We start from the raw sequence: 20,157 nt of genomic DNA, 5'->3' as shown, positions 1-20,157 counted from the left end.
AAGGGGATTCTATCCCATCTCTATTTTCTACCAAAATATACCTATCTTATGCCAACTGTACAGTATCTCTTAGTCATAGGATGAACCTTCTGAGAACGTATTTGAATCCTTCATATAAAATTTTCTTGAAAATTACTTTGCCACTTTCTTGGAATTGAACTTTCTATTCCTTCAAAATGAGATTTAAATTTTGAATGTTATGAATTTTAAAATCTTTATAATATTGAAGTTGAAAAATTAAGCAATTTACTTTTTCAACGACATAAACTCTACTAACAGCGCGAAATTTTACAGACCAAGTGACCTACCGACTGTGGACGCCCGCACGACCCTTTAATGTATAAATACGATCTTCTAATACATTGTAAAATATATTAGTACCTACATAAATATATTTACAAGGAAAAAATACAGTACAAATCGAAATGAGCAACCGACACAATTATCTATTAGCGATATAATCGACTACAAAAATTATCGAGGGGGAGCAGGAAAACGACGAGCATAATATTCAGTAATAATAATATCGTAGTTACAAAATACAATATGGCATACAATATATATACAATTATAGCTAGAAAATATTAGGTATTCTTCGTAAAATGTAACGTATATGAGCCAGGTATCAAAGCTTAACCAGCTAAACAAATCTTACATTCACGACAAATGTGTTCTACGTATTTATTATAACCACAGTGACGTATAAAATTTTCGGTATATCCGAAAATACTGTATACCTACATTTATTATTTATTATTTTTATATAATCGTAATGACATAATATTATAATAACCCTATCCTAGGTTGGAAACACTTTCAATAATTACTGATAATACAGTACAACTAGTAATACCGTACATACCGGTAAAAAAAAATACCGGATACCGGTATCAAAATTTGAAATACCGCCAGCACGCGTTCGGTTATAATATTACATTATAGCCATTAAGCCCGCCGTTGCCCTCGAGACTCGCTTGTGATTATGTGACCAGTTTAATTTGATGCTTATTATTGTGCTGAATGAGAATGTAGTAGGTAATTTTACTTAAAAAATTCGCATACTGAACATTTACTTAAACATTTAACATAGAACAGATTTAGTACAGAATTCATTACCTCACAAGTATTGCTCGAAAACAATACTCTCTCGGAGTCCATAACAACTACTTACGCTAATTCTGATGTGAAAGTAATAATAGAAAAATATTTTCATTTGCTATAGAACCAGTCGAAGTTTTAAAGTTTGAACCAAACATTTCTAGCATGTCTAGATGCAAATCCTATCCTACATGGGTCGTTAGGTTGCCTAACCATTCGACTCCAGGGGCATAACATTTTAGATTAGGTCATAGGCACGTATCATAAGTTGCCCATTTACCACAAATCCGGGCGTTGCACCCCTACGGTCATCGTACTTGTTCACCGTTTTACACTGTGTATTCAAATTCACTTTGTTTACCTAACATGTTACATATACAATGATTATATATCATTGAATTAAAATTTAACCCATCCGTTACAGCAACGCCTCAAGAGTTTAGACGTCTACTGTACATATCATTAGTACCCACTTGACCACTTATTTTTACACACATAATATGATATAGGTGCCTGGTGCAATATAGAGTATAAAAAAGTCTCTTTTATTTCTGTTGAGTACCAATTTCAACTCAATGTCTCTATAAAAAAAATATTCGATTTTCGTGAGCCACTCTATAGCAATCTATATGGGTTGAAAAACGAAGCTATAAACACTCCCCTAGTCTCAAAATGTAGTACCAATTGGTTCCGTAGTTTCTAAGATTACGGGATACTGACAAACGCACAATCATTTTTATAATAATAGATAAGTACATATTATATAATATAATATATATTTTATTAATTTATTATTTATAGATATACAATATAATTGCTATTATTATTTATTAGGTACTAAATAATACCTATAGGTAACATATTCTAGATGTGCCGACGGATAATGAATGTAGCTAGGAATCTATGATTACGTCATTCGTCATAGCCAACGAATAATGTAAGTATAGGTAGGTAGGTAAATATATAGCATGTGGTGCTGTAGTTAGGACTTTGGGTTTTTTCGTGTTCACATCAGCTGTCTGTACACGATTGGGTCCAGCTCACCGTAAACCTCTTCGAACGACTTTTTGGTACAGCAGTAGATGAGTCCGTCGTTGGCGTCCGGTTCGGGGTCGTTCCGGTGATCGCGGCCGGGTCCGGTCTCTGCCTTATTGTTTCGGTGATCGCGGCCCTGGTAACCGCGACCATGGTAACCGTCCGGGCATATGTTAGGACATATGTACACGCTGTCGTCGATCTCCTTGTACGGGTTGTTGAGGCCGATGTACACGATGCCGTCCGCCGCGTCCACATCGTAGTGCAGCTTCCAGTAGAACAGCGGCACGCGTATGGCACCAGGCAGGTCAAGGTACAGTGGTTGTTGGACGTTGTCCACGTCGGCCAGTGTGCATGTGTCGTACGTACCGGTGACGATCACATGTGTGGACGTGCCGTTTCCTTTGCTTAACTTTGACCGGGTTGACTGCTCCAGATCGGCCCACATGTCACCGTTGAATATCTGCCACTGTGGGGCTACGTTCGCATAGTAAAACCTACGTCATGTGCGCAAAATACATGTATAATAGGTATACACTATTATGTACAATATGTACATAGGTAGGTAAAATATTGGGGGTCCTTAACTGTCCGAAAAATGTCATCATTTCAGAAATAATTATTGTGGAGGGGGGGGGGTGGTTAAGTTGTTTGTTGACTTTTTTTAAAAACTGTACTAGATTGAAGTTAATGAGATCTTAATTACACGAATTTGTCTATTAAAAAATACTTGGGTCGCTGGATTTATTGAATCGATCTGGGCCGATACGTCCGAAGTCCGTATGTGCTAATAAATTGCTATAATCCTTATATATTTAACATGCGTATTATGTGTTTGGGCTGGGTACATGATTTGTTGTTGCTTTTCTTTTCAGCTATAGTCTGTTGAGTAATCGAGTAAGTACACGATGAGCAATTTCTCTATCCCCATTCAATTATCACAGTATATTGATGAATCCTATCTTGGTTTGTATTTATATTTTATAGGGACTATATGAGCCATGTCTCAATTTTGCTCATGGTAGAAAAGAAACGTCACTGAATTGTAAATTTGTATACTCCAATTGTAATGAAATTTATTTTTACATATAATATTATAAAAAAGGGTAGGCGCCTAGTGGGTATTTTTGTTGACTGCATGTGCTTTTAAAAATACATCTGTACATAACTGGTCGTTAATCGCCTAGCGTATCTATACGTCGTATAGTATCGCAGCTGTATCTATATAGTAACTATAAGGTGTATCACTTACGTTGAAATCTGTTCGAAATCAAAGAAGAAGTCAGCTTTGGCTGCATAATGGCCCCGGGACAGCGAGTGTTGGTTATCATTCCTTATGTACTTATCCGCAAGTTCGTCCGATCTGAGTATTTTCGCCACCGTTTTTTTCTAAGGCAACATTTATTTTATGGTTAGTATTATAGTATTATTTTTATAGTTAAATTATAATGGTTTTTATATATTGATTTAAATAATAGTAATAATAATAAGAATCGATTAGGATCATTGTTGGTGACTTAAATCAGCTATCCGGCTATCGGGTATGCCATAAGCTTATAACATAGCATAGTATTATACCATAATCATCTAACCTTGAGAAGATTATACATTTATACACTCCACGACTTACAGCTTAGGAAGCCGGTAACGGTCGATCCATTATATGATTGAATCATCGTCGAAATTACTTGTAACCTGCAGGACCCAGTATTTTAAGCAAATGTAATGTAGAATATGCATATTATATTTATGCACAGAACGTTTAAAAACAAATTTATAGTAAGAATATTAGAATATGTATCGAACATTTATAATTGGTAATATGCATAAATTTTAAATTTTTGTTTTTGTCATATTTGTATTAATTTGATATAAGACATATTTAAACGGCATTAATAGCAAATTATAAAATATTTATCTCCTATTGTATACAATATAGTAAATGTTAAATTTATCCTGCCGTTCGTTATCATTTATTTTAGTCTGAAAATAGCTTAATAGTGTCGAAATCAGATATTTATTAAGGGGCACATAAATGTTGGAAATTGCTATTAACATACACGTACGTAGCGCGGTTACCATGTAATATATTATACCCTATAGGCCTACGGAATAGCGAAATCAGACCATTTCAACGACCAAAAATGAACTTATAGGGAAAACGATCATTCCTCTCGTAGAATAGTCTGATTCTGATCATTGTTTTAGATTTAAAACTGCTTAAGACTGGACGAAATCCCGCAGTCGGAACAGATCTTACCTGTTCTTTGAAAGTGTATTTCCTGTTCACGTCCGTGTTGCCGTACAGCTCTTTGGACTTAATGAACGCCGGTCGCTTGCTGTACTTCTGGTGGTTGTCGTAGTACGGCGCCCGGGCGTCGTACCAAGTGTACAGGCTGTTCTTGGTCGACTTGTCGAAACACATGCCGTACAGCCGGAGGAATGCGTGGTCCGTCTGGAAACCGACCACGGCCACGGTGTAGTTGGCCGGCTGGCACCGATCGTCGGTGACTCGGAGCTCCGACTTGGGCATGCCGTCGCACTGGAAGTCTTCGTACCGGTACGTCTGGCCCCGGTACGCGAGGACGTCGATGCCGACGCACGTGACCAACACTTCGGAGGTGCCGTTCCGTTGCAGCTCGCTCGACGCGAACTTGGCTGTGGCGCACGACAGCTTGAAACTACGCCCTTTCTTCACGTCCAGCCGGCCCTTGGCGTTCGGATAGATGATCGCGTACCGCTTGCCGTTGCTCGTGAACGGTATGGGCATTTTGGGCTCGTCTTTTTCGGCCACCCATAACGAACAGTCGTCCTCGTTTTTAACTGTAATATTATAATAATATTGTACCTACGTATAAATAACATAATTGTTTATTTGTTTATATCGGAGGTACCCATTCAAATGTTTTAATTTCACGGCCCCTTCGCGTTTTTTCACAAAATTTTGGTGGCTTTCAAATACGCAGATAGAAAATGTATTAATGTAAAATTATGCACTGAAAATTGAAATTGATATTCAGTTTCAATGTTCGGTACTTTTAGAATAAAATAATATTATATTAATTGTTTTCATCGTTATTATATTTATTTTTTTTCATCTGTGCTACAACTCTCCTGACAATATTAATACTCGCAACGCCCATTTGGAGCCGCGACGCACAGTTTGAATACCTACCTACCTCTGGTTTATATTATGTTACATAGTGCTACACACATGACATACATATGCGCTTTTTTGTAAATACTAAAATATAATGTGGTGAATGTCAGCCGCCACATACCCAAATGACGCCTTGCGAATTTGAATGCCTGAGTAAGAAGGATAACGAAAAGTCGGGGATTAGGGTTCTATATTAGTTTTTTAATTAGATATCCTACATAAAATCCAGTATCTGTTAATTATTGTTATATATCATGAGTGTATTTCCTAAGTAAGAAAAATAAAAATAAAACAACCACCAATCTAAAATTTGGTGAAAAATATTTTAAGCATCTGTCTTACATAAAAATCGTAGACAATTTTTTTCTGATTATAATACGATTTAGAAGTTGCACGAAAGAGTGTGTGCCGGGTATTTCATGTCCTTGTGTAGTCAAAAAAGCGTAGTACGAATTAAAAATAATAATACATTTACACGGTCGTTCCGCCGAGTTGGCGGGTGATAATTTATTTTTGTTGTATCGAAAAACTGATCGGTAATCGCCACACCATACCGATTACCGGTATGCCCACAGTTTTGGTTACGGTAACTTTAATGTAATATTTGGTATTTATCGCGTATACGTGTAAACATCTATAGTATATAACTACATAGTTCTCGGTATATTACAGTTTAGTGTTAATATATTTTAACGTATAATTGCGGTAATGGTCAAACACCGCAAGTTCTGTAGTTATTATATTTAAAACGTATAATAAATACCTATATCGATGTTTTTCGTGTTTTCAGAAATTTAGATTGCGTATGTTATAATGCCGCGTGTTTTGTAATGTGTAAAATAATTCCAGAAAGACGTTTTATCTATAAAGAAACGCATACAACGGGAACTTATTCATTTCGACGCATACACTAACGCACCGTATATACATTATAATATACGTACATTAATATAATTATGTTACGAATTTATGATATAGCTAAGGTATACATATTATAATAATATTATGCGATTATCGAGTTACAGTTTAAATTACTCATATCGAATATAAAAATGTGTTTCTAGGTATATACGCGTATCAGATGAATCATTATAACGTTTTAGAAAAGGTTATAAGTAGTAAGTACAACAATAATAAATATATCATTAATATTACATTTATTAAATTATTATGAACCGGCGTCGCGGCGGCACTATTTGTAAACGGGTTAATAGAGCTTTTAATCACTAACCTAACCTAACCTAACCCGCTGGGCTCGGTTCAATTACCGAGCCTTTGTTGGAAGCCACCGTTACCTATTTATAATATGATGCAATGTTATGTTATATATTATTTAAGGTCATCTTATACTATGGTCGACGAGCAGGTGCTAGAAAGTAACGCGTTTAATGTTCACATTGTTGTAACCAATGTGAAATCTGTGTATAAGAATTGCAAGTATAGGTACAACAAAGCAAGTTGGATACCTATAGGTATTTTCAATTCTAAATAAAAAATTATGCATTCATCTTTTATACATATAGGTATCTATTTATTTCTAAACAACGGACGAAAGCCTAAGACATAACAATTATTTTTATTCTAACACATTAAATTCCACGGTCATCATAATTAGGTGATATTTTAAGTATAACATGTAAGCGAAATCTTATATAGAATTTTCCCCGTTTATATGACCGATTAAAACTGGTATTAGGCATTAAACATATATTTTATGCATGTATTATGCCTATATTCCTATACACTATAATATACTTACCTACCTATATTATTTTTTACTTCAGTACTCGTAGCTAATACGGGTATTGTCTTTTGTATAACTATTGATTATTGTCTACATCATAATATCTCGGCATATATTTCAATATCTTTTGTGATGTTTCTTTTTTTGGGTTCTTAGAGGGGAAGGGGTTCGGCGTCCTGGAGTACTGGAGAGGTACCCTAAGACCGTTCTCGTAAATACGCCACTGAATATACGATATAGTTATTGAATAGAAAACGCAGTTTAATTTTAACGTGACTCAGTACTTATTTATGCCATTGCTGGTCATAACGTAAATGTTGAAAGGATATTTTCACTAGTCAGTGGACCAAAGAACAAAATAGTATTCAAGTAGTAATACAGTATAATTTAGAAAATAGAAAGTATCGTTCAAAGCGAATTTAATTTAAAAATCACTTATTCGGAATTTCATGAGTAATATTGTGTTATGGGAAAACCAAAGTTGCTGAAACAGTTCAAAAAGTCAGAAAAGTATCAAAGTTGAAACTGTGTAAGTATACATCAACAGTATTATCTACATATTATAATAATATGACATATCAGTTAACCCAAGAAGTAAAAGTGTGGTAACTACTTAGATGTACCTATTTCAAATGAGACGTATAAGCGCGTACAAATGCAAATGTATAATTTATTTTTACAAACAATTATTAAGTATATAGGTACTTACCTACCTATATAATATATATATATATATATATATATATATATATATATATTAAAGATTAAACCAATATTGAATTTAGAAGATTTGGCACTCTAGAAAATTGTTTGTTTACGTTAATCCGGCACTGCTCGGAATGTGTTATAATTAAAAATATTATATAATGTGATGTGCATACAATATACTTTACCATTTTGATAATTGATTTTCTTGGCATTGATGGTCGGAAGAAGACACGAACAAATGACTAAACATACTGCAGTAATTAATGCAGTTGAATGCATTTTCGAGCATGTACGTTATTAGGTCTTATGATATAACACGTCTAAGTACAGTCCTCAGGTTTCTTCCTTGTAATATTATTATGGGTATAGGTAGTCTTCTGCTCGGTGCAATCCGTGCCTCGTCTCCCGCAGTCACTTGGGACAGCTAACCTTACTGCAGACAACGAGCGAGTATAATAATAGTATGCGTTTGATGTGAACTTATAGGTACTTATGCCTACTCAAATTAAGTAATGTATAATTTAAAAAGTACACATAACGTTTTCAATCTAATCAACGATACATAAATAAATTGTGGCATAAGTGATTTGGCAAATATTATATGCTAGCTATTATCAGAATAATTCACATTTGTTGCAGTGCATGTGCAATAAGTGGGGCTCTAATGGTATATTTTATATTATAACTGTCACGCTTTTAAGTGGTTATAACTATAATTTTAAAAATGTACAAGTGCTAACATTTTAGGTAGGCACCTAATTACCTGAATTATTCCAGAGTGTAATCACTAATTAACTTTTTTAATGTTTACAAACCGATAATGGATATCTCGAGAAATGTGTTAAATAAATTGTACGAATAAATACATATAACAGTATTTATTGTTTTTAATTTGAGCAAATATAAGTGTGTATAGTTAATTAATCGAACATATTAAAACAATTAACTGCATCTCAAAATACTCTAATAATTGATTATAGAGTCAAGTACCTATACGTTATCCAATTTATTAAAGTCTGATCATACTATTATGTAATCGTACTACGCGTTCTACCTAAATAATTATATACTCAGTTACATTGTATATTATATTTTGCATCTACATAAAAATTTGTAATCGTTTCAATAAATCATGTCAAACCTCATTATTTGATAATTGTATTAATAAAGATATATTTTAAAATGTGTCAACGTAATAACGGCGATGAAATCAATACGACAATACCAATACTTTAATATTAATAATACTTTAATGTTAGGCTATAAATTATAATATTATATTGGAATAACGGGAACCATAATATATTATAGGTAGGTATTTTTTAAAATTTTAGTGGATTTATCAATTATTTTTGTGATGTTAGTTTGTCAGTTCGATATCTAGTTTTATCGTTAGAATAGAGAAATACCGAATGGCGCAGTGTATCTATACATATTATTAAATGTTTTCCAGTAAGCTATAGCTATATATTATTATTTTTTATATATTTTAATATTTACCCACGTATACAATTAATTGTGTCATTTGAATAGTCGATTGAAGAAATTAGAACCATAACAAGTCAAACGAACACACGCACTCTGTATATTATTATATTTGTATATAATAATTAATCCGAAATATTATCATGGACCGCAGTGTAATCAGGTATACTCAAAAACATTGTTTTTTACTTAAAACAATGTGATGCCGTCTCAGCGACAGATACTTGCATCGATTGCACGACGGCGACGTCGCGTTCAGCCGTCGAATAGATAGACATTCAAAATACAACCGCCGTGATCAATAATACGAGTTACGACCAATAAGAGGTGTTCAATACGGACACACTTTATAAAATAGTACTTCCGTATACAACAATATTTTAGGAAAACGTGTCCACGGAGCTCTGTTCGAAATAACGGGTTTGTTTACGGTTATTATGTTATGATGCAGAGATGAGTGTACATGCTACCACTGACGGATGACGTGTTACAATTGTATAAATGTATATGCGGACGACAGTATTTGAATAAACATAGACTTGCTGTACTTACTACATGACCATAAGAACAATTCAGTTGTTCGGCCGCGAAGATCATAATAATATATTATATTAAATGTAGGTATAATAATATCGTGCACATCTTAGGCGAGTCGTAAAAACAAAAAACGGAACGGTATCATATTATTATTATGAGAACGCAAAAAAAATTATCAACGAGTTAATAAAACTGGTCGTGGGTAATAGAATAAAATTGTCATTGTCGCGAACTGTTTGGCAACCAAGCGGACGGAATCAAACAGGTAGGTATCCTGCGGTATATAATAATATAACTTCGTACCAGCGATAGTTACGACGATCGATCGTAATGCGCAAAAACCGAACTGGTTGACGTCGCGCGACTATAATATTCGATAAACGATAATAATGTATTTGAGCGGATACCGCAGCGTACCGTTGTACCGCATCGTCGCGGTTATATAGCCGCGGCGAGTGAACATTTTTCAGATTATTATTTCATCGAAAAAGAAGGGAAAACAAAATATGTTGTCGTAATGTGCATTTTCTCCATACTATAATTACTATACACACCTGCAGTCAGCAGTGTATACGTAATAAATACACATATTAGTATATTATTACCAAAATATACCACGGTAAGTGTCCAGCTGGGGCTTTTTTTGTTTTATAACGTATGGATAAAAGAGTGTAATCGACGCACGTGCTGCAGTGTCGAATCGATGCAACTCAACGACGAAGACGTCGTCAAGAGCTTGTGAAAAATATTATAATATTACACTTGTAATAGACGTATATTGCGGAAATTTGTAGCTGTTGGGGCCGGGCGTGAGGCATAATATTAACGGCATAACGCCCTTGGCCAACCATTATGTGGGCGCTTTTTTTTATACGTCAATGTTCTATTATTTATTGTGAAATATTATATATAAGCAAAAAGGTATAGTATATAGGTACGTTATATTAAAATAATGAAAAAATAACACATTTTTGAAAAGATAACTAACATTTTTCTAGATTTTCAATATTATTTAAAAATAACATTTTAAATACCAATACATTTTGGCGTCCATTGGCAATCGCCCGTCAGATGATCACCTAACCCAACACCGGCTCTAACAGCAGTACATATTGTGATATATCATACGTGTACCTATACCTATGTAAGTACATTATACTATTATCGGTTATGTTTGATTTGTTTGATGACGCTCGAAGTCACCCGATAACATCATTATATTATTATAATTTATAATAATGTTATATAGAGTTGTAGGTACAGGTACCTAAGTAAGTGAAAACATTGCGTTTTCGCAAATAAATGTAAAAACCGTTTGCGTAACGTAGTGTCGGTATAGCTAATAAGCACACTATTCACTATTGTCACATCAGTCTGCTTTCGAATGCGTACCCATTACAATATTCAGAAGTCTGTAGAGCGGGGGTACTAGACCGTCGTTTTACTTAGATTAACATTTTTTTTTGTTATTAAAGGAACAACAAAATTGCCTATTTAAAACTCCTTAAAATGCTGCAGGTTCGTACTATGATAATATTAAAACAATAATATTATAATCAATCATATTTTTCAAGCGTTCTCCGTGATTTAAGCCTATGTATATTTCAATACTGTTATATTTGACAGAATGCGACAGGTTCGTGCATTATAAATAATTAAAAAAGTTACTTTTATTAGGTAGGTACATAGTACTTGCATACAGTTAGAAAACAAAAAGTGGTAAATTCTTAATAACATTGTATGACAACGATAAAATAAGATTAACCTTTAATAAATTCCTATACATTATTATGTTTACATATCAAAATAATACGTAATTATAATTGCCTATTGTGACAATTTATTTCCAACACTAACATATTTTAATTTTATAACTATTTGGATGGTCCTGCACAGAGCAAAAAAAGTGATCATAATCTAAGACCGTGGTGGGGACCATTATATTCTTGAAAAAAAATATAAGCATGAAATCGAAATATTGCTTTTAATTATAAACGAAGGCCGAGCGCCTTGAACAATATTCGTGTAGGCAAATTGTTTTATGTTTTGGTATATTGATGGCATGTCGTAATAATATACCATAATATTATAATACATTGAATTATTAATATTGATGAAATAAATTGCGTACCAAGGTGATAAAAGGTGTGTTCAATAGAATACTGCACATTATAAATTGATTCGATTTAACTCCAAAAGAATATATTCATGTTGTTACCAAATTAATTTTGATGTTATGATATGAATTTACAAACGACAATTAACATGTTTATTAAAGTTCAGCGTATTATTTTTAGTAAACATTATATTATAATAATAAATCAATTAAATAATAAAAAAATATAGACGTTACGTAAATTATTAATATAATAATATGATGTGAGTCAATATGAAATAGTGATTAAATATTATTGAAACATAGTTACACTGTATTTGATAATCACTATTATTTATTTATAAAATAATATGCATTTTATTCTCGAAAAAATATAAGTTTAACTAAACATCTTTATAGAATTGATCAATAACATAATAAATGGTTGTAATATAAAAATTCCATTGGATTTAATATTATATCATAATTCATAGATTAGGTATATATATTTTAGTCAAAGGTATTTTATATATTTATATACACATATGTGTGTACTTATAAATAGGATTATATACATATACATCAGGAATAATATAATTTTTACTTTAAAGTTAAAAGCTGAAACATTAACCCAAATATTATGTTGTTTCGATACACATAATATTGGATAATTAATGATTCGATAAAATGATTGAGTATGTATTCTTTAGATTCTACCAAAAATCCTATCAATAATTGAACCGAAAGAGTTATTATACCTTTATATATGCATCACATAGATATTGATTTGACGTAAGTCACTCATTAGACACTCGTTAAATCTAACCCCCATATATAATATATAAACTTTCAATGTTTATTTATTTTTCAATGGCATTTAAAAATATTTTTACGTACCTCTCCTCCTATACGAATTTTATCCACGACTTATTTCCACCCCGAACAATAATAAAATCGTATGTAAATGTATACACTATTATGTAGTATGTAAATGATTTAAGAAACTTTTGTGGGTATTGATAATTAAGTAAGTTTTTTGATGGTCAGTCGTGACGTCGTCGCTGCTCGTTCATGCCGGGGTACGTTTATCACCGCGTGCGTTCAAGTCTCCACCACTGAGATCGATACGACCATCAGCCGACCGGACGAATAAACTCCATTTGTATGCAACGCTCGCTTACGATAGGTAATAATAATAATCCCGTCGGACTATACTCAATAATATAATAAATATAATATACGTTCTCGGAAGTCGGAGCTGCAATGTGTGGCGACTGGTTTTTTTTTTTGTTCTCCGTCGAATCCGTCCACCGACCAGTTTAACTTTCCCCCCTTGTACATTGGTAGGTAATAATACTATACTACGTATACATCAAATACAGGATGTCTTGCCGTGATCGTCCCAACAAATAATTTTTAATTTACGTGAAAATTCACAATACTGTACAGATTCTATCGAAGATCTCAAGTTCGCTTAAAAAAATGAACGAGTAAATTAATTTCCCATTGTTGTACTTGTAAAGAGGTTTTTTAGAGTTTTCACATGTTTAAGTTAAGAATTGAGACTCAAATACTATTATTTTTTTTAGTTGAAGACTGGAGATCATATTTTGACCATTGACCATTCATACATTTGAGTTTGTAGAAAACAATTTATTTACAAAGTCAAAAGCGATTAAACGGCCTGTAGACACACACACATACACACATATTGCTCTGCCTCGGCCTCAAGACGATTCTGCGGTGGCGCTTCTCTCAGACGGAATTCTCTGCGATATAAAGGCGCGAGACAGATACGAACAGCGTAATTAATTGCGCGACAACCACAGTCAGCACATAGCATCGCGTGCGTGCCGGACAAATTATGTCTCTATTCACCAGACCATTATACATTATATATATTTTATACGCACACACACATACCTAACTACCTAACCTATAACATATATAATTAGTGACTACTAACCGTTCCCAAAAATACAGACTACGTGAACGAACAAAATTAAAAACAGACATGAAAAAAGCCCCTTCGGTGATTATTATTATGTTATATAGACTATAGTCTCGACGGGTGCGCCCACAAGTAAGGAAACGTGTTGCGCGGGGTACGGGGGTGATGAAAAAATCGTATCGCATCATGACGCGAAAGGTACTGTGAAAATCCGTATTTGGATATTTAATTACATATGATTGTCTGCAGTGATCGTGTCGAGCACTATTGGGAGCGAAATATAATTATTCAATTATTGCTTGGTGCAAAGTTTTTTTGAGCTTTTTTTTGTCATCGTAACGACATTATTAATTCGTTTATTTTGGCACGAAGAATATTGAAAAAGAGTTCACCTGCTGGCTGCTGTGTCGCTGTAGAAAAACGTTTGACCGACGAGCCATAATGGACGGCGTTCACAACGAGTACCTATATAAAGAATAAGCAATATCGAATATACCGCGTGTGCGTATCGCCAATATGATTGTAATGTTGACGTAATATCATACGCGTGTGTGTAATATAGTAATAATAACTGTAATTTGCTATGTAGATAATAATATTCTTATCATGTAGTCGAGAAAACTTTTTTAATGAGTGTTCCTAAATAAAAAATAATAAATACCTTTACCCGAATTAATAATAATAATAATATTATATATAGTTAGCTGATTGAGTGGGTCGACAGTCATATCTGTACAACGATTTGTTTGAAATATAAAATTAATAGGTATACATTTTTGTTGTTACAGTTGTAGGTCCTGAGCAAAGAAACTGCGTAGGAATGTTAAGGTTTTACATTTTTTTCTATCAGCTTTCTGCGTAAGCAAATTGTTGACAAGCACTGCAGCTGCAATTATTACAGTTTAGTTGGAGAGTCAATATAAACATAAAATTAGCCACGATAAAGATTGATTATAAGTAATAACTAATAACTAAGTAGTAAGTAAATAATAACATACTTATGTTTACTATATTAATATATTATCATGACAATAATCTTTCGATAATATTTAAAGAAATATTGATTAAAATTAAATAACTAACGATGTACTGAAAAGATTTATCAAAGAACTGAACGGGGGTTTTTTTTAACTTTCTGGAAATTAAACATCGCTTTGCGTGAACCTGTAGAAAGGATTTCCAATTTTACGTAATTTTTTCTGTTACCTATACTTAATTGAACAGCGGAAAAGCTTTAGTTGCAGCTGTTATGGTTCAATGATGTCGTTATCTTTATTGCGGAAAAACTAAACCGATGAACGTCGACAGATAACAAAGAAATCTCGGCTGGAAGCTGGATACTGGCCGCAAGGTATGATAGAAATATTTTTTTTTTTTTAGTGCGATGACTTATTGTTAATTGTTACTTTCAAACGTGTAATAGTAATAATAATAATTGTTACATGTTTTTCTGGCGCCAAAATGTGAGGAGGAAGACTATTGCCCGACACGTGGTCTAGCCACAACATATTTTGTGCCTTTTTAAAAACGAAATGTGTTCTGTTGAAATAAAATATGATTTACATAGTTTACCGATACCTATCTAATCGCGAATATACGTCATGTATTATGGTCAAAACAATAAATCATGGACCGACATGGAAACCGCTTTTATACTTTGTTTTAACTTGTATGAATTCAAAACTGTATTTCATCTTCGTTCTACAAATTATATTTTATTTACACAATATATTATCATTAATATGTCGTATTGATGTACAATAATAATATGTTTTATTAGCGTTTCAAAATTTATAACCAGGTACCTAGATTTTTATATATAAATAAACTATAATAGGTATACGTGTATAATTTTATAATATATATATATATTTATTCGAGCATTAAACATTGTAATTAAATCTCGGATTAATAATTATACCCTGCATAATATATAATATTGATGTACGCAGATACCGGATCTCAGTCGATTCTACTGCTACTGAACATTCCATGGTATAAGTACTAATTGTCCTTATAACATCCCCGTTTATAAACTTTCTCTGTGTCACGTCTCGGAGTACTTCGTATTAATAATAAATAGTAATAATAAATAATAATAATAATAATAATAATATATAATACGGAGACGTGCGTAAGAAGGATAATACAAAAATAAAACAATAAAAAACATAGGTACCTGTTGCAGTGTTGCAGCAGTACCAAAGCAGTTAGTTGAAATTCTGGCGAGAAGTTACACTGACATTATTTTAGTGATGAGAGAAATCGATCAATGACCTTGAAAGTTTTTGTTTATCCACCATGGATCGTGTACCAATGCCTTCGTCTTACTAAAACGCATAGCATAGAAATTTATTACGTTCAAAAGAATTCATTTTACTCTATATTATTTTCGATTTTAGAGCGAACTATCGAATTTAAAAGTAAAAATATTTTACTCAAGCTACTTGTAGGTTTTTCAATGATATTTTAATTTTGAAACTACAAGTTCTTAAAATAAAATTTACAAAAACATTTACAATTAAAAATATTCATAATTTGCTTCAAAATATTAAAATACCATCAAAAGCTTCTTCTTGGAGCCCTGGATAATATTCTTACTCTTCAATTTAATAATATAGCTCAATTTTCTCTAATGTTAAAAATTACAGAGTAAAATGGATTCTTCTGAACGTAAAATTTGCTATGTATCACGTTATAGTTGGACGGAGATAACACACAAACGCGTACGACGTCCTCTTAACGAGAAAATATAGAAAACACGTCTGCGTAAAATATAAGAAACAACATTTTGACGCAATAAATTTCAATAAACGTATAGGTATTGTATAATTTATATTATTATTAAATGAGATTATCGTAATATCTAAAACTAATTGAATTAGAAACCTTATTCTCGGGCGCAGTTTATTTTTATTTTTATTATTATCCCTGGGTATAGTTTGAAATAATTGTATGAATAAAAAATATTCATGTTTATAACTGGAAATAAATATATATTTTTATGCGCCGGAAACAAGTTCTGTTCGAAACTTACAAGTTTATTTCTTTAAATCAAGTCAATTTTGCCCGTTTAAAACTCCACATACTATCATAAATTAGAATAACTAGACAAACATCTAGTCATATTAATGAAAACATAAACAAATGTTAATGTAATAAATGTTTTGAAAAAAATAATGCAAGAGAAAAACACGTGCTGCATAGGTTTGGAAAGAGTAGTTTGATTATTCAATGTTTGTAATTTATTGTTTGCAATGTAATTTATTGATATTTGCAACAGAAGGCTTTAAAACCACATATTACACGATTATAAGCATTAAAGTATACAATCATGTTTATTTATAACTCATTAAGTCATTAAATTTTTAAATTTTTAAAAATTTTTCATTCGTAGCAGACTGGATATTTAAATACAAAATACATGCTGATCAATTATTCATCGATGCGAATTCTGACCATTATTTTTGAGAAAAAATACGAAATTGACATACCTATTTATCCAACTATCAGATTGATTAGTGTCTTTTTTCAATTTTCGATCAAATATAATTTTAAGGATTTCTTATGCTTTGCAGCGGGTCCATCGAATCTGGATATTATTACATATTCGCGGTAGTTAACTATCGTAAATTTGTATGTTTTAGTATTATTTACATACATATATGATTAGATGCACATAATATCAAATACTATGATTTTATTAAAATATATTATATTATACCAATGCTAAGTAACCTATCTATACTAGATTACTGATTATTTGAAAAATTGTTTGATCAAATAATAAAACAAAACTGGGGAATTAGCTGTATTTATATATAGTACGACAGGAGAACAGTGTGTTTTCCAACTGACAGTGAATGAGTGTATACTTCTTAAGTAGGGGGATGGGGTGGGGCTTAGATTTTACCCTTACAATTGAAGCAACCAACAACTAGCAAAACAATATTAACATTAAATTTTATATTATAAACATAATGCTCAATAAAAAATTTTTTTAAAGAGAGTGGTGAATGCAATTTTTAAAAATTTTCAAGGTTGGGTGGAATAAAAAAAAAAGGTTAGGCTTTTTAAATACTTTCAGCATGAAGTATTTTGAATGATATTTTAAATACTTTTTGGTATTGAATACTTTGGTTTTTTATTTCGAACATTTTATTTTTATTCGAAATAATTGGTTGGAAAAATATTATTGTCAACTACAATAATAGAATAATACTTTTATTTAATATACTGTATTTCTGTGTTAGCCGAAGCCCAAAGGTTTGTGAAAACCAGATTTCTAAAAAAAGTTATTGAATATTGAATAACAATATTCCCTTTAAAACTATTAGATAACTATTAGATTACCTACTACCTATGTGTTTATATTACGATAATTAGAAATCCACTTTAAAAACCAAAAGTATTTGAAAAGTATTCCAAATAATTTTTCAAAGTATTTGAGTAGTATTTGAAATACTTTACAATTAAAGTATTTGAGTAGTATCTTAAATACTTAAAAAAAAATGTATTTGAGTATTTACTCAAGTACTTTTTAAAAGTATTCTTTACAGGACTGCTTATAAGTATAATACCGTCATACTGCAGATGACGTACCGTGTGAAGAGGTTTATGGTGTAAATTAATTTAAATATTTAGGAAATTTCATTGTGCACTGTTAATAATAATATGCATAATGGTGAAAAGTGTGAGCCTCAGCGGTCAATATTTTTTGAGCTGCAAAAAAATAACTAAAATTGTTAGAAGAAAATATCGTTCTTTTTTCGTTTAAATATCTTATTTCATCAAAATGTAAGCTCTAAAGTCATTTAAAAAAATTGTGCTCATTATTGTTTATATTTCTGATATTTGTAGCTTACTGTAAGAATAATTTATGAGGAACCTTGTATTAAATGTTAAGTCTTAGGTAGGTATTAAAAATAAAAATGTTATCAGCACATTTCGAAATTTTCAAATCTTTATAAAAATATAACTAAAAGAGAGCCAATAATATTTTTAAATGTCTGATATATATATATATATATTTACCATTTCTAGAAAATACTCGTTTTAATATAAAGTGAAAATTGTTCATCCCGTGGTTATTAATTTCTGAATATCAACAAACATTTTTAATTTAGATCATTGTCGTCAACACATGGGTGTAAACACATTTTCGTCTGCTATTATTCATAATATTACAATACTATACGTCCATCTTTTATAATTTAGTACGTCTTAGTGTTTTACTCTAGCAATATCATTCAGTTTTATCTTTAAATTAAATTTCTCCTTCATTTCAATTTTATAAGAGATCTACTTATCATTTTTAAAATATCTAGGTATTTTAACTATTTATACATTTTTTAATTACAAAACAGCTATTTGTTTGTACTACCAATTAAGTGTAAAAGTATTTTTTTTTTTACAGAAATCACATAACAGTATTGTTACACGATTTTATCAAATTAAAATTGTCAGATCTATTATTTTTTGTAATTGTTTTTAAAAAAATAGCCGTCACTTCGACTCTTAGTTTCACTTACCTAGGCTATAAAAGGTTGTTAAATCCAAGTAACCTATGAAATACAATTTAATATGTATATAGAGAGAAACTTGTCTTCTACATTTATTGCAAATGAAGGCGATCAACGAATCAGGATCTTAATTTAAAATGTCACGGAACTAAGTGAAAACTAAAAAAATTAAATTGAACACAATAATATTAGTAGGTAAGAATAAATTCAAGTTGGAACTTGTGAAATAATTGCACAGTGCAATGTATTATATTTAAATAACGTTTCCTATTTAAACATTTTATTTAATTTACGGCTAGTATAGATGTAGTATAAAACATATTATGTACTTAGAATGTATTTGCTCATTACATATTTGTAATGTTTGAATAATTTTTTTATTGCGTTAGAGACATAGTAATTGGTATGCATCTATAGGTACTATGAAAATATTTGTCATTATATTGAATTTTTTTTGCATTGTATTGTACTACAATGGTAGTCATTAACAATAAATAGTGAATAATGGTTACCTATAATAAATAAGATATGACTAATTTTAAACATGTATTAATATTCCTACAGTTAAATGTACCTATTAAGTCAGCAACTGTGTTTTGATAAATCCCAAATGCTACAATCAAAAATGATATGCCATATTTGGCGTATTCAAAATTTAAATGAAATATTGGAACAATCGTGATGGTATTGTGAGACCTGTACATGAAATGACATTGTAAAAGTGTTACCTCACTATACCTAGTAATCTAGCTTAACTTTTTATTTAACAAATAGAACATTTAGAAAATAGGTTAGACTCCTGGGCTTTTAAAATATATTTTG

General features: G+C 31.5%; 1 protein-coding gene across 1 annotated transcript; it reads right to left on the bottom strand.

Moving 5' to 3' along the window:
- Positions 1-1,860: 1,860 nt before the first annotated feature.
- Positions 1,861-19,509, bottom strand: LOC100167701. Its single transcript, XM_003242604.4, has 5 exons — positions 19,345-19,509; positions 7,931-8,178; positions 4,394-4,956; positions 3,386-3,522; positions 1,861-2,630 (listed from the first exon to the last, which is right to left on the bottom strand). Exons 2-5 carry the CDS (start codon positions 8,022-8,024, stop codon positions 2,105-2,107), a joined length of 1,320 nt encoding a protein of 439 aa, XP_003242652.1. The 5' UTR covers positions 8,025-8,178; positions 19,345-19,509; the 3' UTR covers positions 1,861-2,104.
- Positions 19,510-20,157: the final 648 nt, after the last annotated feature.

The sequence above is a fragment of the Acyrthosiphon pisum genome, chromosome A1 (assembly GCF_005508785.2).
Source record: "Acyrthosiphon pisum isolate AL4f chromosome A1, pea_aphid_22Mar2018_4r6ur, whole genome shotgun sequence".
In the NCBI taxonomy this organism is placed as follows: domain Eukaryota; kingdom Metazoa; phylum Arthropoda; class Insecta; order Hemiptera; family Aphididae; genus Acyrthosiphon; species Acyrthosiphon pisum.
The sequence above is the reverse complement of the archived record's forward strand: the minus strand, read 5'-3'. Positions and strand labels throughout refer to the sequence as shown.

Excerpts from the sequence above, each read along its gene's own strand:
- LOC100167701 (XM_003242604.4), bottom strand. The coding sequence starts at position 8,024 with ATGCATTCAACTGCATTAATTACTGCAGTATGTTTAGTCATTTGTTCG. Across the intron at positions 4,957-7,930 it reads GAAAATCAATTATCAAAATG|TTAAAAACGAGGACGACTGT; the intron begins GTAAAGTATATT and ends ATAATATTACAG. Across the intron at positions 2,631-3,385 it reads GATTTCGAACAGATTTCAAC|GTTTTACTATGCGAACGTAG; the intron begins GTAAGTGATACA and ends CACATGACGTAG.